We start from the raw sequence: 18545 nt of genomic DNA, 5'->3' as shown, positions 1-18545 counted from the left end.
TCTACTCCCTTGATCTCTTTTTATTTTCATAGAAATGTGTTGGTTGGTAATTCCGTGTATGAGAGTGTGTTTGTACATGTGAGTGTGTGCTGCACGTTTGAGAGTACGTACGTGCACGTTTGTTTGTGTCTCTGATGCAGCAGGAGGCTTGTAAATGTCTTTGATTCTTACTGTTTCACGATGGAGTTTACGACGTGTCGTGTGGGACTGCGTGTTTACATTGTTTAATTGCTCCACTTCTCATTTCGAATTCATGAATGTGCAAATAAAATCATTCAACAAAAGTTCCTTTTTTTCCTACAGCTGAGTTCATGCTGTTAAATGGACTGACACAACCCCTGAACTAATCCGCTACTTCCTACAAAACTACAGCATGCAGGTTGCATAATTCATAGTTAGGTTAATGAGCTGTGAGTGAAAAAATATCATATTGATGAAGAGAGAGAAGCCAGAGGGGGTTATCGTCTGTGTGGGACACTTCATAAGCAGTGCCAGCTCCTGGTATATAATGCATGACACGTGTGGACAGAGATATCTAATAGACTGCCCTGCCAACGAACCACACACCATGTGGGAGTTCTTACTGCATGCCATGCTGCTGAAATATCTCTATCTCTGGTTGAAATATGTTCAAATGAAAAGGTAAAATAAAATAATAATTAATATAATATGAATGAATGTTCTTACAATCCACAATGTACTCTTTGATGAACTCTACACAAATCTCATCTTTGCTCTGGAGGTGTTCGACTTGCTGTCAGTGAAGCGGGAAAACAAGACAAGTATCTCGTGGGAAAGGAAGCCTTTGATGATAAAATGCTTTTCTCATAGAAACGACTGAATGCAGGAAGACACGGTGAGTTATGACACGGACGACAACCGGATAATGGAAGAGGGAGGCCGGCAGAGAGCCATTTAGCACATCACAGATACATGTAAACAGACAGATGCACACACCAGCCAAATTGATAAAGTGTAATATAGACACATACATGCACATGCACACTGTATTTGTACACACGTTATCTCATGCAAGCAGGATTAATAAATCAAATGGAGAATAATAAACATAAATCATTTTTCTTTCTCTCATCATTTTGGCATATTTGTCCTGTTCAAGCAGTTGTTTCTGCAGTAAGCTATGTTTGGCTTGTACAGTATGGTCATTGTCACTTATTTTGACATTAGCACATAGCTAAAATTGGAAAACGTGTTTGTACACTGAGCCCACTGGGTTATTTGGAACGAAGGACTGGACAACACTTCCATTCATCAATTAATTCTCTCTGGCTGAAATAAAGCTCCCTGTGCTTCACTCTGCTGGCAGCGACAGAGGCATGAACGCAGTCTTGCTCTGGGTAAGTCTGGGTAATGCAATGCTTTGTGGACCCAGTTAATTACATGCAACTGAGAACAAACAGACTTACTAACTATGAGCCAGATAATATTGGTTTCAGGACTGTAGCACAAGCAACTGACAAGAACATCAGGTGCAACTGGATCATGCCTTTATGTTTTTGTTTGATCAAAAGCTGTTTTATAATAAAATAAATAATAAAAATGCGCTGCAGAATCTGAATCCTTTTCAAAAGTTAAATAACTACAACGCCAAGATTCAATTAAGATATTTATCTGCGTTTGTTGGCTAGGAAACCCAAAACACATTTCCCACAAGCTTTTTAATATATATAATGGGGGTAACTATTAAGGTCACAATATTGATATGATATTTATGAATGTTATTTGGGAGAACACTGATGTTTTGCTACTTATTAATCCACTCATGATTGCAGAGAGGTGTTTGAAAGGAGGAAGTGTAGAGAGCCCAACTGATCCTGCATTGTTTTTTAAGTCAATGCTGATGTTGATCATTTAAATCTGCTTTTTTTTATTTACATAAAACCAAAACATAAACTGACATCCTTAATGAGGATCCATCGATATTTGGTCATTAAACCAAACATTTGTCGGAAGAAACTGGGAACCTAAATTTACATTCAAGTCTGGTTAGCAAAAAATGTGCATAAACAGAAATGGTAATCTGTGCTGCACAGGGTATGATAAAGTCATTCAGAGTAAAGAATGTAAAGAACACAAAAGGCTGGGTTTGGGGATCACGGCTTGAGAAATAAGGCCAAAGGGATGGAAAGTTTAAAAGACGTTGTTAAGTTGCTTTCCATCTCACTCACCAGGGCTGTTCCGCAGCTGTTCATTGTCCATGTTTGACACTACAAAGGGAGAGAGAGAGACTGAGTCAGAGAGAGACCGAGACAAACAACACAAAAACCAGAGATCCAGTGTCAGAAACTGACAAACAATATTGGAAATCTAAGCAGGATGTTGAACAGTTGAGGCGTGGCTGCTTCCAGAACATTATGTCTCAGAGCTACAGCACTGAACAAACACGTTGGCATCAGAAGACAGACACAAAAGAGATAGAGGAGTTAACAGAAGATATTTTTCATACCTTCACTTTCAATATTATCAACAGCATCATTGACTAGACGTATGACTGTCACTATGGAGGCTAGGCAGAATACAGAAACAGAAGAAGAACAGAGACAATGTCAGTGCATTTGTGAATAGGGTAAGGTTTAATGTCATGGGTGTATCTGAGGTGAGGAAAATGTGCATACGCATGTGTGTGCACCTCATAAGTGGGGAGGGAGACAAAGTCTTTGCAGCTACAGTAATTAGACAGGAAACAAAGCATCTACATGGGTTCCTTAATGGAACAATACACGCACACACACATGATCATTCAGGTGTTAGGCCGCCTAACTTTAAACCAGGGAAAGATCAATAGTATTGAGTTATCTGGGGGAAAAGGCACACCATTTTCCTTTCTACTGAAGACTTGTGCATTTGAAACATATGGATTTGGTTGCATTCAGGTAGCTTTCATGAAGCATTTTTAAAGGTCTATTTTCAGCTTGCTTTTCAATATGTTAATACAGCTAATGCACTCGACTAAAAGTGAAGAAGTGGACCATTCTTACGTTCAGAGAATTTTATCGACAGCAGTGCTTCCCAGCGTTTTATGCATGTAACTCCTAAATGTGCAGCAATGTCTACTTGGAGACCAAGTTTCCCTTATTTTGAATATATTTTAGAAGCCTTACGGTATGTGGTAAACTAGTAAAGTGCAAAGTATGTGGGGTTGTTTTAGCATTAAAGTCTTACCGTTGTCATCAAAGACCTCCGAAGTGTAGGAACTGAGGGAGTGTTCCTCAGAGGTGGAGTCTGAGAGACATGCCACCTCGTCCACCAGCTCCGACACTTCTAATGTAACACACAAAGAAAACACAGGCACATTTTCATTTCCTGGAAGCATTTCTCTTAATAACCGATGAGCCATATCAACATGTCCCACTCAAAATAAAAATAAAATGAATTAAGCCAACATAAATTCAACATTTGAAGGCTATCTTACAATACCGACATGCCCATATGTACATTTATGGAACTATTGAATGCTGTGATCATTGTTTTTGTCCATCCTGGCTGAAGGGATGTCTTCAGGATGAACAGGAGAAAGTACTACAGGAACCAAAACCCATTTCAATCTATATATGTGCATGTTGGTATTGATTAATATAGGCTTGGACTATCGACACCAATCCTCCAGACTCACAGACATACAAACTATCCACACCTATAGACAAGTTCAATTTCAGTGCACTCAAAAATGAATTCATGTCTGTTCTCAAGGGCTGCCTAGAGCATTTCCAACCAGCTGGAGGTGTCATTGAGAGTAAGAACCACAGAGTTACCTGTTCTGGTGTGGTTTTCTTAAGAAGATGTGAAACACAAACTCCTCTGAACAGCAGCAGGTACAATGCAGCCCAGAGTACAACACACCACATAGCTGGTGTGGCCAGCCTGCTCACACTGCAGTAATCAAAGGTAGAGTCACAGACCTGACATTTCGTCTGTGCGGACAAGTCAGATTAAATTTCATTTGGAGAAAGCTGCCAGCCTTAGGGTCTCCAGTTAGCCGTAACCTGCATGACTTTAGAGGCAACATCTCAAATAAATACAAGCCGGCAAGATTCCTGACGAAGTTTTCCTCTGTGGAGCTGTTATTTCGGGGTCAGAATTGCCTCTGAGTGATTGTTTTTCAAACTACTGCCAGCGGGGCAGAGCAGGTGCTGATGTGTCACAATGGCTTCAGATAACGGCTTGTGTCTGTTGAGCCAAGAGACAGGTACGTAGCTCCACCAGGTGATCTAATTTAGCAGCAATGAAACGCCTGGTTTCACATCAGTGTTCAAATTGACCATACACAAGACTAACAGAGCAGAAATCTCTGGTATGGGCTTTGAAAACAAATCTATTTGGAGTATAAAACAGCTTGGAAATAAGAGCTGACAGCTTTGCTGATGTGATTAAAAGTAACTTTTGGCGAAACTAAAGAGGCTTTATGTTGTTATGGCGAACAAATAGGAAAGAGCAGAAAGAGAAAACACTTTGCAGACATTTTCACTGCAGATTTAATAACTAATTATAATAACTAATTAATTAATATCAACATACGTAATTTATAAATAATTAAATTATGAATTATAAACCCATAAGTTCGTATAAAAGAATGATGCTACTTAGCTTATGCCATAAGCCACCATTAGTTTAACTAACAGAATTTAACATGAGATTCAAACGCCAAACAATTTTGGAAAAAATAGGAAAACCTCAAAATGTATTAATCTCAGGGTTGCTACGGGGTTCTTCTCAAGGTGTACAGGGACATATTATTTCATATACACACAAATCAAAGGATCAAGTTCTTTATAAATGAAATATTTATTGGAATAACTACACAACTAAACTACTAAACAGAAAATAAATGAATGGATTGAATGAAGAATATGATGAACAGTACAATGAATACCGATGAACCACACACATATGAAAAGGATTACATGTGACCAGGTAGAATCAGTGACTCTTATCATTGATTGATGTCTGTCAATTAAATCCGTCGTTTGACGTTTCTACCTTAAATTTGCTCAAAACATTTATGCACCGTTCAGCAGCTGAGAGTTTGAGAAGCACCGGGGAAGACTGTGAAGCAATTTATGTTAGTTCTAATTTAAATTGAATCTTCAGGCCCAACTTATTTCTATGTACGATTTTTGAAATATGTGACTTAAAACGATTTGGCCTAGAACATCAAACTCATTTACATTTGGAAATGTTATCGTTTCACCCGACGGCTCTGATGGGCAGATGGGAGGTTAAGCTGTATGCGGCTGTTCCTCCTCGGACATCTCTTCATCTGGAAAGTTGTTGGACGGTCGTAGTTGGTCGAGCTACTCTGTGGCAGTTGATTCGGCTTTCTCTGATATCTTCAGAACCTGGTCGTCTTCTTCGTTGAGGTTCGGCTTGATCCATTCTGCCTCGTCTCCATCTTTCTCAGCAGGATGCTGAGTCATGTTATCACCCCCCCCCCCCCCTTCGCAGCAGCAGGGGTCATTATGGCACCTTCATCTTAGAGTCTTTTCTTTAAGACTCTAAGGTAATTGCTGGAATAAACCTTCAGCAGGGTGGTGCATCGCAGGTAGAAGCTGCATGGCACATTAGACGGCACGGGACGGCCGTAGTTTACAGGTCAGGAACACAAAGCTAGAGAAGAGGGCGGAACCAAAAAGCCTTGAGGGAGAGATCCGGTGTGCAGGATTCAAAGTTATTGGTCATTGTTGTAACACATTAGAAACCAGGTGAAGGAAGGCACTTCTTCAGGTTCTGGCTACTCGGGTCGGGGCTGGATGTCCTCTCAGAGACGTTCCGGCTCGCAGCGGGCCTTCGAGCCTGCAGACGGACAGAACTGCCAGTTTTATGGCGGGAACAGCAAAACCACTCCCATCTTAACAACTGTGTTGATTATGTCATTTAACCTTACTTTACAGAATTAATACTAGTTACTTACGGAGTCGTTTTAACTCTTCCATATTTGAACGCGGTGCTATCTCAGCTGCAAAATGATACCAAATAGTTTGATATAAATCACGGAATAAAACCTGATCAATTAAAGATTGAATGACTTAAACAATTACACAACATAGACAGACATTGGCACAGACAGACATATGTAGATTTACATGTGTACCTATATGTATAATAAAACCACAGTCAGTGCTATTATGCTGGTCACAGAAATCCTGTGCAGAAATGTAACAGGTGAGCTTGAAGTGCTGTGGTTTCCAGCGCTTTCAACTTTTTTATAAAAGCCATTAGTAAACCGCTTTCTCTGTTTGGCAAAGCAATAAACAATCTGTTAGATTACCGTGGATTGTTTTAAGAGGTTGTGTGATTGGTGTTTGCCTCTCATAACACAGCATGTATTTTTGTCACCCTTGTCTGTCACATCTTCTGAAAACATCCTTGTCTGTTTCAAAATCGTGTTTTATGGACAGTCTGCGAGCAAGCAGTCAGGGCTTGGCCCATCTGATAATCAAAACTCTGTCCATGAGGTCCAGGATGTCTGGACATCAACTTTAGCTTTCTGAGCCCAAGCTAGGCGGTCATGGTTCAGTGCGTATGGAACAAGACAAATGCTCCTGTGGGAATGTGAGCAGTAAGGCAGTACCATCAATACAACTATATAAGGAAGGCAGCGCCACAACTGCTGGTCTAATGCAGGTGATGGGACACCTCAAGTAATTATTATTATTATTATTATTTAGTTTCTCTTTTTTCCATTTATTGTTTTTCCTCACGGAAAGTTATTTGTCATTGTGCCAGTGACTACCCTGCCATGTGCCAACCTTGGCAGCCATGCCTGAGGTTACGGACCAAAACCCCTCCTCTAATCCTACTGCAAACCAAACCAGCCAAACCATGTTCTCGTTCTGGCCCCAAACCTTTAACATCCCCTGCACTTTTCCAATTGTAAGAGCCATCAGGCTCACTTTTTCCATTATTTTTCAAATTTTTCCATTCACATCAGTTTACATTATTTTTAATTAGAAATACGTATTACCACTAATACTAAGCCCAACACAGGTCTAACTGAACTCGACAGAAACAGCTTCACAAGTGTCCTGTAACAGGTCCAGTAATAGTTGTAGCTTTTGAACTGAAAAGCCCTCACTTAGGTAGTTTACTCCATCTGCATTATTACAGGAACGGATGTTAAGGTGTTCCTGTGAGGCCGGAGTTGTCAAAGTCATTCAATCATGAAACTTTTATCAAAACATAATGAAGATCAATATGATTATTTCTAGACATCCTATACTTGAGAGTATCATAAACAAAAACATTGGACCAGATTTGTTAAAGTATTTTCCAGTTATTTCATTATTTATGACATTTAATTTATTCATGAGCAGCAAGTAGTGACAGAAAAACAACCAATATGTTTCCTCAGGTATTGACTTGTGCCCATCTATTGAAATGTTCATTATTATACTTGTTTGTGGTTGCTGTGGTGTGAATAAATAGCCAAACTGTTTCCAATTGATTTAAGTAAACTGTTGATTAACACTGGAGTCATTCAACCAATACTATGAATATTATTTTGCTATATTACATTTTAATTAATGGACTGTGATGTAACTTTGACCCCAAGGGGCATAATACATTTCTTTTAATGTGCATACACTCAACAGGGGGGCATAACAAATAAAATAACCTATTTCCCATTTCCACAGGAAGGAATCAATAATTAACAGGCAAGAAGTTTACACCACAGGCTGTATTATTCAAACAGCTGGTTGGACAGAGAATCGAAATGTGTGACGTCTTAGCAAAGAGATGCAACATGGTGAACTCTTGCTGTTGCATTGGCAGCTAAATATCAGACTGAAATTATCTGACAACTACTTCTCACCACTCACCCTCAGTTTGTTGTCCTCTCGGGTGACAAAGGACACTTGGACGAAAAAAAATGGCAGAAAACTTGACCGAAAAGTTTCTTTGAGTGGCAGTGTTCTAACTACTCTGATTTTGTCTTAACCTTTTTTTGAGCAAAAGTAGGACAAAAACATAGGAGATCACTTCTGGCTGATTACCCTGCCCATTCAAACAGAAGTGCACCGGAGATGTGAGAGAGTTATCCAGATAGAAGAGGACACAATTGCCAATTTGAGCAGTGTAAAAGGAGAGTGTGTTATATTATCATTTACGGCTCGTAATTTGGAAAACTAAAATGAAATTATAGCAAAATAAAAAATATGAACCACTCTTGCTTTTCCTCTTGGACACTTTCTTTGATGTGTGTGATCAAAAGGCATAGATCACTGTGAAATAAGCTCTCTCAGTGGAGATGATGGTACGGGTGTAACACAATGAGTTAATGGCCTGTGTGCTTTGATCAGAGGTCAGACACTGTGTGTGAATATGCATGCACATGATGGCAGTCTTACCCTGTGGACTGTTATCCCTCTGTGTTCTCTCCAACTCAAAAGCTCTCTGGCCCCATTCCTCCTCTCTTTCATCTCTCCCTCTCTCCAGCCCTTCCTCCCTCGTTTCCTCTCCCTCCCAGGACACTTTGTGGGCTGGACTGTGCTCTGAGCAGAATGCTGATGCAGAAGGGAGATTGGGTGCCACGCTGCACACGGCGATGCCTCTCCTATTGGCCACGCCTCGCACGGTAGACATGTCTGAGAGGAAGCTGCTCATCTGTAGAGACAAAAGAAAACAGCAATGCTTCCAATAATTCTCACTAGTGCACAGCTTAAAATAGTCACAAACTAATCCATCATTTACTCCTGTGAGAAATGTTTGCTACAAACTACAGTGTCCATCTGTTTTAGCAGCCTGTTTTTTGAAAAATGAAAGTTTTGATCCATTTTTAAAGACGTATGTCTTACGTTAGGGCTGACAGCCACCAACTGGTCGGACATGTTTTTTTTAAATAATTTTTTTTTTATGGGACTTGTTGACTTGTTGTCCCATGGCTGTTTGTAAGAATAAGAGTAATAGAGGAAGTGAGTAGAGGTGCATGTACATGAGGGGTCAGAAGACTAGAAAGGTGATATTTGAATGCAAGTTAATTTACCAATAATATATCATATTATTCTCTTATAAGTATATTGTGTGGAACTATGGAATTATTATATTAATTTTAATTTCAACTAAAACTGCCACAACAAAGTCTCTGTGTCATGTAAAGTAATTTTTTGATACACATAAAACATTTTTTATATATATATGTATATTGATGAATAAATCATTAATACACACACATGCAAGCTGTTGCATACCTGACTGCCCTCACTGAAGGTGGTCTTGTCACCATCTCCACTCCAACTCATGCCCTGGTTGCTGAGTCCTCCTGGTAGAGGGGAGAGGGTAGTCGGTCGCACCATGACCTGGGGAGGGCCCACGGTGCTGCCTCCCACCTCCCCGTAGATGCTCGAGGCCCCTGGAGATCCCGACACACGCACGGCCTTAAACTCAATCCCTTCTGCCCCCATGCCAGTCCTGTGCAGCATGTAGCTGGTTTCTGTGGAAATAGCTGACACGCCCATCACAGCCTGAGTCCCTGGGCCCTGGTCTGAGTCTTTCCTAAATTTGATTTTCTTCCTGAAGGCGATGAAGAGTATAAGGAGGAAAATGATGACAAAGCCAAGGACCCCGATGCCAATTATCTCTCCTGGGCCAACGTAAGACAGGGGCTCCGCCTGGGTATTGCAAGGAGAAAAATCATAAACGTAATGTAAATAAATATGATGAAAATGAAATATGGGGATTATTGTAAGGCAAGGCAAGTTTATATATAGCACATTTCAACAACAAGGTAATTCAAAGTGCTTCACATAAAACCATTAAAACACAACAAACAAAGCTAATGTATAAATTTGTTGTGAAAGCAGCCTGAAAGGTTTTGTCGACTATTGTTACTTCTCTGCTAATTGCAGTATTCTAGAGAATAATGAAACCCCCTCACAATGTGAAACATTAATTGGGCTTACAGTCTCAATATAAGGTATGAAGTCAAGAGTGGGACAACTTCAAATGGAAACCGTGATTTCCCCATTGTCATTCATCTACTGCAAAGATACCAAGCTGGTGAACAAACCCTCAGGGCATCCGCTGCAACAATACAAGTTCTCAATTGCTTCACTTAGTATGCCGACTCCAATAAGAAGTAAGCTAAATGTGCAGAACCTTATGGATGACACTAGAGTATATTCTGTAAGGTTTACTCCGACATGTTGCTCATACTGTACCTGGGTATCATCCCCCGGATCACCAGGTGCCTGGCCATCACAAAACTGACCCTCGTACCCCTCTGAACAGTTACAGTAGAACGACCCAAACGTGTTGACACACTCTCCTTCATTTCCACACCCGTCCTGGTCGCACTCATTGACATCCTCATCACATCTGCAGAAGCAGAGAGACAAATGCATTACTATGCAAGGGAGTGGTGAAGAGGAGCCGGATCGAAGTGAAAGAGAAGAATCAAAGATGAAAACATGACAGGGAGTTAAAAAGAGAGAGGAGGAAAAGATACTTTGGAAGATCATCTTTTCAGGGGACCTATCTTTTGCTAAATCAAGGGAGTATCTGTCACGGATTCCTTATTATCCTCATTTATATGGTTCTGACTTGAAGAAATATGTTTGAATGCACATCTGCTCATGAATACTGAATGCCCTACTTTATAAACTTCAGCAAGCTTCTTTGTATTTCCGATTCTACGAGTCAGCTTTTAAAGGGACAATTTCACATTTTTTAGGGAATTTTCCAATTGAATATACTATATGTTGCTGTTATTTAAATGGATATATCAATTATCAATCTGCAAGAAAAACATTTCTTTAGCTAATTACACTCAACAGTTGTTATATATATATAGTATTTGCTTTATGGTTTCAGTCTGTATTTATTATTAACTGTGGCTCAGTAGAGCAGAGTCCTCCTTCAATCAGAGGATCGGCGGTTCGATCCCCGGCTCCGCTAGTCCATGTCGATGTGTCCTTGGGCAAGACACTTAACTCCAAATTGCTCCTGTAGCCTACGGTGTGTGACTGTTGTATGAATGTTAGTCAGTCCTGATGAGCAGGTGGCACCTTGCATGGTAGCCCCCTACCATCAGTGTGTGAATGGGTGAATGATGACATGTGTAGTGTTAAAGCACTTTGAGTGGTCGGAAGACTAGAGAAGCACGATACAAGTACAGTCCATTTACCCCTAAGTGATGATGATTTGAACAATCTGAAAACATCTTCATTTTCATGTTCCTTATTATTCAGCTACATTGAATTTAATTCAACTTGATCAAAAAGATTTTTTACATCTTTCTAAAAATCATAAAAGAGCAGAACCATTTTTCTCCAATGAGGGAAAGCTGCTCTCTGGTGGTGGCTCCATTGAACAACATTGTGTAGGGAGGTTATTTCAAAGGCAATTACTGAGCTGTAATTAAAAAGCCAGCTAGAGAATGATTACAGGCTTTTCAACCCAAATCATACTGAATTAAATTAGAAACACTAATTTATCTCACACAATAACAAGTAAAACAACACAGTGGGTGTTTGGGTGCTAATGTGAGCTAATGAGTGAGTGTGTGTGTGTGTGTGTGTGTGTGTTTGCTGAGTCACACACATATTCTTTCATGTTTGAGAGGAGAGATGTAGATGTTAATGTGTCTATATCAACACTAACCTTACTGTCATTGAGTAAATACATTCATCAACACTGTTTTTATAATCTGTAAGTGTGTCTTAAAAGTGTAAGAGTGTGGGTGCAGACTATTTTATCTTACATAAGTCCCCCGAGTCCTCGAGGACAGCCACAGAGGAATGCACTGCCTACAAGCCTACAGTCTGCACCATTCTGGCATGGGTTTGGCATGCAGGATGTCAATTCAATTTCACAGCGCCCCCCAGTGAAGCCAGCACTGCAACTGCACACGAAGCCTGTTGGAGACAGATTCAAAATGTGTCAATTAATAATGTGTATGAATCATACATAATAACACATAATATCACATTCTGTTAAGCGGAGAAACCCGAGGCAAAAACATTCTCATGGACCGGTCAATTTTGAGCTATTTTGCTTCCCTAACATCTTTTTCTTTCAACAGCTTCTTTCAAACTACTGGAAAGAAAACATGCAAAATACACATTTAGGTGTTTCTTTTACTAAACTTTGTCAATTTGCGCTTTTAGTTTTCTCCTAAATTAATAAAAGTTAGCATTAGATAATGCCTCATTTACATATTTAAACATAACATTTCAGAAATGTGTAAGTAATCAACTGGGGATGTTTAATGGTGATATTACCCTATTCACCTGTAGTATCGTGCAAAATGTATCGAATTTTATAATACATATTTTTAAAGGCCATTTTCCCAAATGAGTTTTTTTAACATACAAACGTTTTTTTTAGAGGGGTTTGTTTATATATCATTCATAGCCTGATTTATATAATATATAAATATAAATACTACTGTATTGTTGTAATACAAGCTGATGGTCAATACTGCACAAACAAGCCATCAAATGTAATCTTTTTCACAAGCAACAGTTATTTATGTCATTTATTTATACAACAAGACGACAAACCCCCACACTCATTCACACTGACATCTACACGTACCGCCAGAGGGCAGGCTGCTGCAGATGGCTCCGTTGAGGCAGGGCTGACTGACGCATGGATCTGGATAAAGCACGCAGCCCAACTTGACCTCGCTCAGCCCGGCTATCTCAGCGTAACGGCTCCTCTTATTCTGGAGTGGCAGCTCGTTACCGTTCAGCATTAGTGAGCCCAGGCATCCCTGGAAGCCATCCTGGGCTCTTGGCTGGGCCCTCGCTCCATGTTCCCCGGGTTCTTGCCCTCCCTGGCCTCTCCATGGCCCTGTGCTCGGCCTCTCTTCCTGCCCGTTCGGTGGCCTCACTTGGGCCCCGAAGAAAAAGGATGAATCTGGGGCCAGTGGCCAAAGGCGGACAGGGGCTCGGGCTGCTCGCCGCCGCTCCACATAGCTGTCATCCAATGACAGGAGGGTGTAGTTCCTAGTCAGCTCCAAGACAACAGCATGCCAGAGGCCGTCGTTTATTGGTCTGCCAGAGATACCCATAATGCCAAGGGTGTTGTCACAGTCCAACTGGAACCAGAGTCGACCCCCTTCAATCTATGGAAGGAAAAGGAACAACTGAAATACAGCACACCCTTTGCTGAGCACATCTGGCATTGGGAAACAACAGAGTAAAGTGTATCATTAGGATGTGTTTACCTTGAGCATGGTGCAAGGGTTAACGCGTGTGAACATAATTACTCCTCTTCTCTGAAGTGTCCTGATCCTCAGGCCGAGCCTCATCTCCCCACTCTGGCCACTCTCTGTCACTCTGTACTTGATGTAACTGTTTCCAGAGAAACTTAGAGAGGTTTGGCCTGCACATTCACAAAACATCGATACACATACAGGATAAAGTTAGAGGTGAAAGGCTTCAATTTACATCATCAAACCCTTGAAATGTGGCTACCCGGAACAGATACACAGGTCCAAACTTCAAGCACAAGGAAGGATGAAATCATACCTGCACACTCGTCTAGTCTCTCAGTCCGACACTGGCAGACAGATGGCGCTGTAGGACCAGAACGTACACACTGCATGTCTGCTGGACAGGACTGACCTTCACAAAGCTCCACAGGAGTGGGGCATGTCTCCCCTGTTTGGAAATGGGCACACACATAACAAGCAGCTGTGATAGATATACAGGACTCTATCATTGTGAGCTGGTCTAAATTAGATTGCAGGTGTGTCAATGAGTGCAGTGCTCACCAGGGCAGGTGCAGGTCTCTGTAGGGCTGAACCTTTGTGACACCAAGCTGACCCTCTCTGTGCTGTAAGTGACAGGCGAGTCACCGTCCATCACCAGTCTCTGTTCACACACCCTGTCCCCACACTCCAGCTCCCCAGAACAAGCGCTGCTCACCACCACTGCCCCAGCAAGGACACCTCGAATCTGGCCCCTCGCTGCAGCGTCCTCCAGCTTTGCAGACAACTCCTGCTGGGAGTAGATCCCACCCATCCTTCCGCTGCCTGATGTCTCTGGCATCTCCATGGCTAGAAGCAAGTCCATGTCAGATGTCCCCATCACTGGCTGTACGCCGAGTATGTGGAGGGGATCCTGTTGGCCTGGTGACCAATTCCAGCTGGCTAGTCCCCGCAATATTAGTTTGATCTGGCTCAGGTAGCGACCAAGCAGGTCTTCCGGGGACAGGGAGTTGAAACGTAAGGTCAGGGCGCTACGCAACAGCACATCTGTCACCTGTTCGACCTGGACTGACACATCCGCTATCACAGCGAAACGTCCGTCACTCACTGTGGCATTCATTTGGTATCTGAGAGAGCAAAAGAAATGTGTTGTGTTTTGACAAAAGTTTTGTTTTGCATATCAACCAGTTTTTTAGCCTGTGTGCTAGAGAGTGAGTTGTGTGTTTGTGTGTACCTGCCAGGTTCCAGGCCCGGCAGAGCAATAACGCTACCATCCTGTCTGTTTATCTTAAACATGCTCTTGGGCTGAGGCTTCTGGGTAAATGACAGCACGTCGTTGGGGTCGCGGTCGGTTGCATAGATCTGACCAATCGGGCCGCCCTGGAAGGTACCCGATACCATGATGATGAAGATTTCCAGGGGGTAGACGGTTGGTTTGTACTGACTGTTCCCAATGACTCTCATAAATATCCAGGAGGAAGAGGTAAGACTTGGCTTACCAGAGTCCCTTGCCTTAGAGACAAAAACAAAGATACAGTAAGATTTCTATTAACTCCGATTGAAAAAGAAAACAGAGGTAAAAAACTAAACAAATTACAGCTGGTTGTATTTGGGTAGAATTTATTACTGGGGAAGAGGTAAAAAAATGGTCATAGCATAAAGATAATTATAAGACGGTAAATGCATAAGGTTTACACTCAGACACTCGCTCTTCTGGCAGCTGTATAACCAAACAATAAAAAAACAAACACGGGTAGCCTTTTAGCTGGACTCTAATAGCCACAGAGTAATGGGCAGCTCCTAATGCTGACTGTGTCTAACCATGCTATCACAGTGTATTTATCCGTCAACTTTTCCTGCATACATAGTGTTTTAAACAAACACGCCTGTTGCTAACCTGGATTTCAAGAGTGAACTCTCTCTGGGCTTCAGGGCCAAACACACGGTTGGATCTCAGAGTTCCAGTCTGGTCCAGGGAGAAGAAATTTCTCTCATTTCCTGACGCGATGCGAAACTCAAAGGGAGGGCCATTTCTAGGGGAGTCTTTATCGCTGATTGACAGCTTCAGCAGGGTGGTGTCAGCCGCCTGGTTTAGCTGGAAGTATGGGGAGAGAGGAGTTGAGAATACCCTTGCACGAAAACGCATAAATTTAAGCAAACACGCAGAGACTGTTACCTGTATGACGGCGGTAGAGTTGGGAGGCGTGAAGACAGGAGGGTTGTCGTTAACGTCGGATATGTTGATGTTAAGGGGGACAGTGGAGGACATGGCAGGAGAGCCACTGTCGAACGCCTGCACCGACAGAGAGTACCTGGATACCTAGATGGAGCAGGAGGGGATGAGAGTGCCATAGCATCTGTATGTATCAGGCAATGTGGCATGCACTGTTATGAATGCATAATATCAGACCTCATTGGGTGTTGACCTTGAGCGGGCTTGGTATTTTCTCTGCTCATGAACCATAAAATTACTATTGATTGTTTGTGAGATATTGTACTTATGGATGCATCCTTACGAGTTCTCTGTCGAGCCGCTTATTGACTTTGAGCAGTCCCGTTACAGGGTCAATCCAGAAGTGGTTGCTTCGGTCACCTTTCAAGATCGAGTAGGTGATTCGCCCATTCACCTGGCTGTCCAAGTCTTCTGCCAATACCTAGAAAACAAAGTGAAAGAGAAGTTGATGAAAAAATTAAAAAGTTTAGAAAGACCAATATAAAAGTGGGGAGCAAATTGAATGTTACCCTCGTAATGGTCTTCCCAACAGACGCATCCTCGCTGACCAGAACATTGTAGATGCCCTGACTGAAGGCTGGAGCGTTGTCGTTGACATCCATGAGTTCAATGATTACCATGGTAGCTGTGCTGAGAGGAGGGTTCCCGCTGTCCCAGGCCTCAACGGTGAGGTAGTAGTCCTTACACACCTCAAAGTCCAAATCATCAGCCACAGAAATAGAGCCTAAAACACACACATAATACGGCATTTATACAGGATTCGATTTAAGACGTTCTGCTGAGTTTTAGTTTTGCATTCAGGCCTGAACGTAACAAGCACATTCAAGGACCTCTGCTCACCCAGGTTTCTGTTTACGGTGAACTTTCTTAACTCGTTGCCCGACCGGATATTGTAGGTGATCTCAGCATTCGGTCCAATGTCGACGCTCGACGCCAACACTCGCAGCACCTCAGTTCCCACGGCTACATCCTCGGGGACAGTAACAGCGTAGTCCCTCCTCTGGAAGACTGGGGCATTGTCATTCACATCCAGCACCAAAATGGTCAAATAAACCTGAGGAAAACACCAACTCATTTGTCTGCGTTGCTCCCGGCCCTTAGAGTTCAGTTTCAGCACTACAGACATGGACGTTAATGGGAGCAAATATACTAAAGGCAACTAATAAGATAGGGGGACTGAGGCACGAATCAATTGAAGTCTGTGTCCACCAAAGCCCCAAAGAGAATTTCTTGGCTGCTAGATACATGTTTGTAGCATTACTGAGTTAAATTAAATGCTGCTTTTGTTCTCTTGAATTGAGTCAACGGTTCACCTCTTCTGGTACGGTTATTTTGTCTTCGTCTTTTGGAGGGCGGTGCGAAAAACAAAGCTGTGATGTTACGGAAACAAAGTTATATTACCTCATTATTGAGGGAATTCTTTGAATTTTATCTCGGAAAGAAATATTGCAAATAGAAATAAGAAACCTAAAAACATCTTGAAATAAGTTTATTGTAGTTGAGGTGTTTTTTTATCATTCATTTCTAATAACTATTCTAAGAGGTAGTTGTCAATGTTGCTTTAATTTGTGTATAAGAAAATAATGCAATAACCCTAACCCTTTTTTTCTATATTGTGTTAGTTTGAAAATAGTTACATCTTAGTATTTGTTCAGATGGTTGACTCTATTCCAAGCTAGACATATGAGCTGGCTGGTATAAGGAATGGGTCAATGGAAAGGTGCACAGATGGATAACAGGTCCAGCTGCTTTCTATCTGCATTAGTCTCGTCATCAGACCTTCATCATATTTACCCCACTAGTCTCTCCTGGCATACACAAGCAGCATATGGTACTGAGTCATGAAGGAGACACACCTTGATCCCAGTTAAATGTACTGCAAGTGGGATGCCAAAGTATTACTGCTTTTATATTAATGTGCCTGATGCAAATACTGCTACAACTCCTGAAATCACTACTATTACTACCACTGCTATTGCTGCTATTACAGCTAAGACTATTGCTCTTTGTATTCGCAGCGGTAATGATACCTGCTGCAACAATATTCGTACAAAACAACCACATCTGACCTCTTTTTTGCCTGGTGTATATTTTCAGCTATTGGCTTGTTCTGGCAGTCTCAAAATGACCCAAGAGAAGAGAAACCTAGTGAGTCTTTTGCTGCATTGCCTCTGTGTTTTGCAACTATCACCTTCCACCGTCTTTCCCATCCCACCACTGCACAATCTGATGAAAATGTATCTTGATTAAATCGAATAGGTTCTTTATCTGATCTCTTCAGTAAACAACATGTTTTTATTCAGTGAATTTTCTTATTCATGTGTATGGACAGAAATACAGATTACACATCCCAAGATGGATGACTCCATAGCTGACTAATGCGCCTCTTGATGTATAAATTATAATTGTATTATTGTGGTAAACGGTTTAATCACAAAATAATATCTATTTCTGATTTGTGAAATGACTGTAATTGGTATATAATTAGTGCAATACTCAGAATATGTGGTAATTACTCTGTATCTAATTTGATTACTTAGAAAACTCTGATTATATCACCTGAAATATAAATGTTATATAAATGTTGTGGAGTTTTTCAATAACGTTCACAAGTACTGTTTTTTGCCAGCTAGCAATTATTTCAGGGAGAAGCCAGTTTTTTGGGGGATTGTGAATATCTTTTGGAATAACACTTAATAATAATAGTTCGGTTTAGTGGACACTGGATTGCATGGCAAACAAATACAACTGAGATTAAACGTGTGTCACTCGAAACCACCAACCTGTGAGGACAGCGCCCCCTGCTGGCCAACTTGGTCAGTGGCCTGGACACGGACCCGATAGGAGTCTTGGCTCTCTCGGTCCAGAGATTTCTCCAGAATTACCATCCCAGATACCGCGTCAATGGAAAATAGTCCGTTGACTGAATCCACCAGAGAATAGACTACTGTACGATTAAAACCTGGAGACAATAGAAAACAAATTCATGCACACCCAGACTTATTATTCATGTCAAAATGTTCTTCTTCCTGTTCTTTTTTTGTATTACAAAGACATTTTAGATACATCTACAAAATGTATGTGACTATGTGTCTGTTTTCCTTAAACAGCTGTAGGAAATGTCTTTGCTAAGAATAATTT

General features: G+C 41.5%; 1 protein-coding gene across 1 annotated transcript in view; it reads right to left on the bottom strand.

Annotated features, from left to right (window-relative positions):
* Positions 1-18545, bottom strand: part of fat3b (FAT atypical cadherin 3b) — a 57092-nt gene that overhangs the window by 1696 nt on the left and 36851 nt on the right. Inside the window, exons 33-50 of the mRNA XM_076101458.1 lie at positions 18188-18366; positions 16245-16458; positions 15914-16128; positions 15688-15825; positions 15348-15491; positions 15069-15266; positions 14406-14683; positions 13736-14298; positions 13491-13622; positions 13187-13344; positions 12553-13084; positions 11717-11870; positions 10176-10332; positions 9207-9626; positions 8367-8622; positions 3184-3282; positions 2468-2527; positions 2190-2228 (exon numbers count right to left, since the gene is read on the bottom strand). Of these exons, the coding sequence (XP_075957573.1) occupies positions 2190-2228; positions 2468-2527; positions 3184-3282; positions 8367-8622; positions 9207-9626; positions 10176-10332; positions 11717-11870; positions 12553-13084; positions 13187-13344; positions 13491-13622; positions 13736-14298; positions 14406-14683; positions 15069-15266; positions 15348-15491; positions 15688-15825; positions 15914-16128; positions 16245-16458; positions 18188-18366 (3936 nt within the window). The remainder of the gene's footprint in view (positions 1-2189; positions 2229-2467; positions 2528-3183; positions 3283-8366; positions 8623-9206; positions 9627-10175; positions 10333-11716; positions 11871-12552; positions 13085-13186; positions 13345-13490; positions 13623-13735; positions 14299-14405; positions 14684-15068; positions 15267-15347; positions 15492-15687; positions 15826-15913; positions 16129-16244; positions 16459-18187; positions 18367-18545) is intronic.

This window comes from Anarhichas minor, unplaced genomic scaffold, assembly GCF_050575085.1.
Source record: "Anarhichas minor isolate MPS153535 unplaced genomic scaffold, ASM5057508v1 ptg000027l, whole genome shotgun sequence".
In the NCBI taxonomy this organism is placed as follows: domain Eukaryota; kingdom Metazoa; phylum Chordata; class Actinopteri; order Perciformes; family Anarhichadidae; genus Anarhichas; species Anarhichas minor.
The sequence above is the reverse complement of the archived record's forward strand: the minus strand, read 5'-3'. Positions and strand labels throughout refer to the sequence as shown.